At 48.5% G+C, this 365-nt stretch overlaps 1 protein-coding gene across 1 annotated transcript; it reads left to right on the forward strand.

Moving 5' to 3' along the window:
* Positions 1–12: 12 nt before the first annotated feature.
* On the forward strand, positions 13–365 carry CSUI_011390 (arginyl-trna synthetase family protein; the record flags this gene model as incomplete). Its single annotated transcript, XM_068071489.1, has 1 exon — positions 13–365. A coding segment is annotated over exon 1 (312 nt), but the record flags the coding sequence as incomplete, so codon positions are not given.

Below are 365 nucleotides of genomic sequence, written 5' to 3' on the forward strand. Positions count from 1 at the left end.
TTGCCACCCTTCTGCTCCCGCCCACCCCCTTCCCCCCCTCTAGATAACAACGTATGTATGATCTGTTTTCGTCTTTTCTCTGTTGCAGACTGATTGATCGGAAAGGAGACTGGCTTATTTACATAACAGATATGGGGCAAGAGAGCCATTTCCTGAAGATTTTTGCAGCTGCGGAGATGGCTGGATGGCATAAGCCTCCTAAGACTCGCCTTAGCCACATGGGCTTCGGTGTTGTCCAAGGTCAAGATGGCAAGCGCTTTAAAACTCGTAGCGGCGAAGTTGTGAAGCTAGTTGATCTGTTAGATGAAGCAAAGGCGAGAGCTTTAAGCGAGTTGCAGAAGAGAAGCCGAGAAGAAGATGAAGAA

The sequence above is a fragment of the Cystoisospora suis genome (assembly GCF_002600585.1).
Source record: "Cystoisospora suis strain Wien I chromosome Unknown contig_11255, whole genome shotgun sequence".
Taxonomy (NCBI): domain Eukaryota; phylum Apicomplexa; class Conoidasida; order Eucoccidiorida; family Sarcocystidae; genus Cystoisospora; species Cystoisospora suis.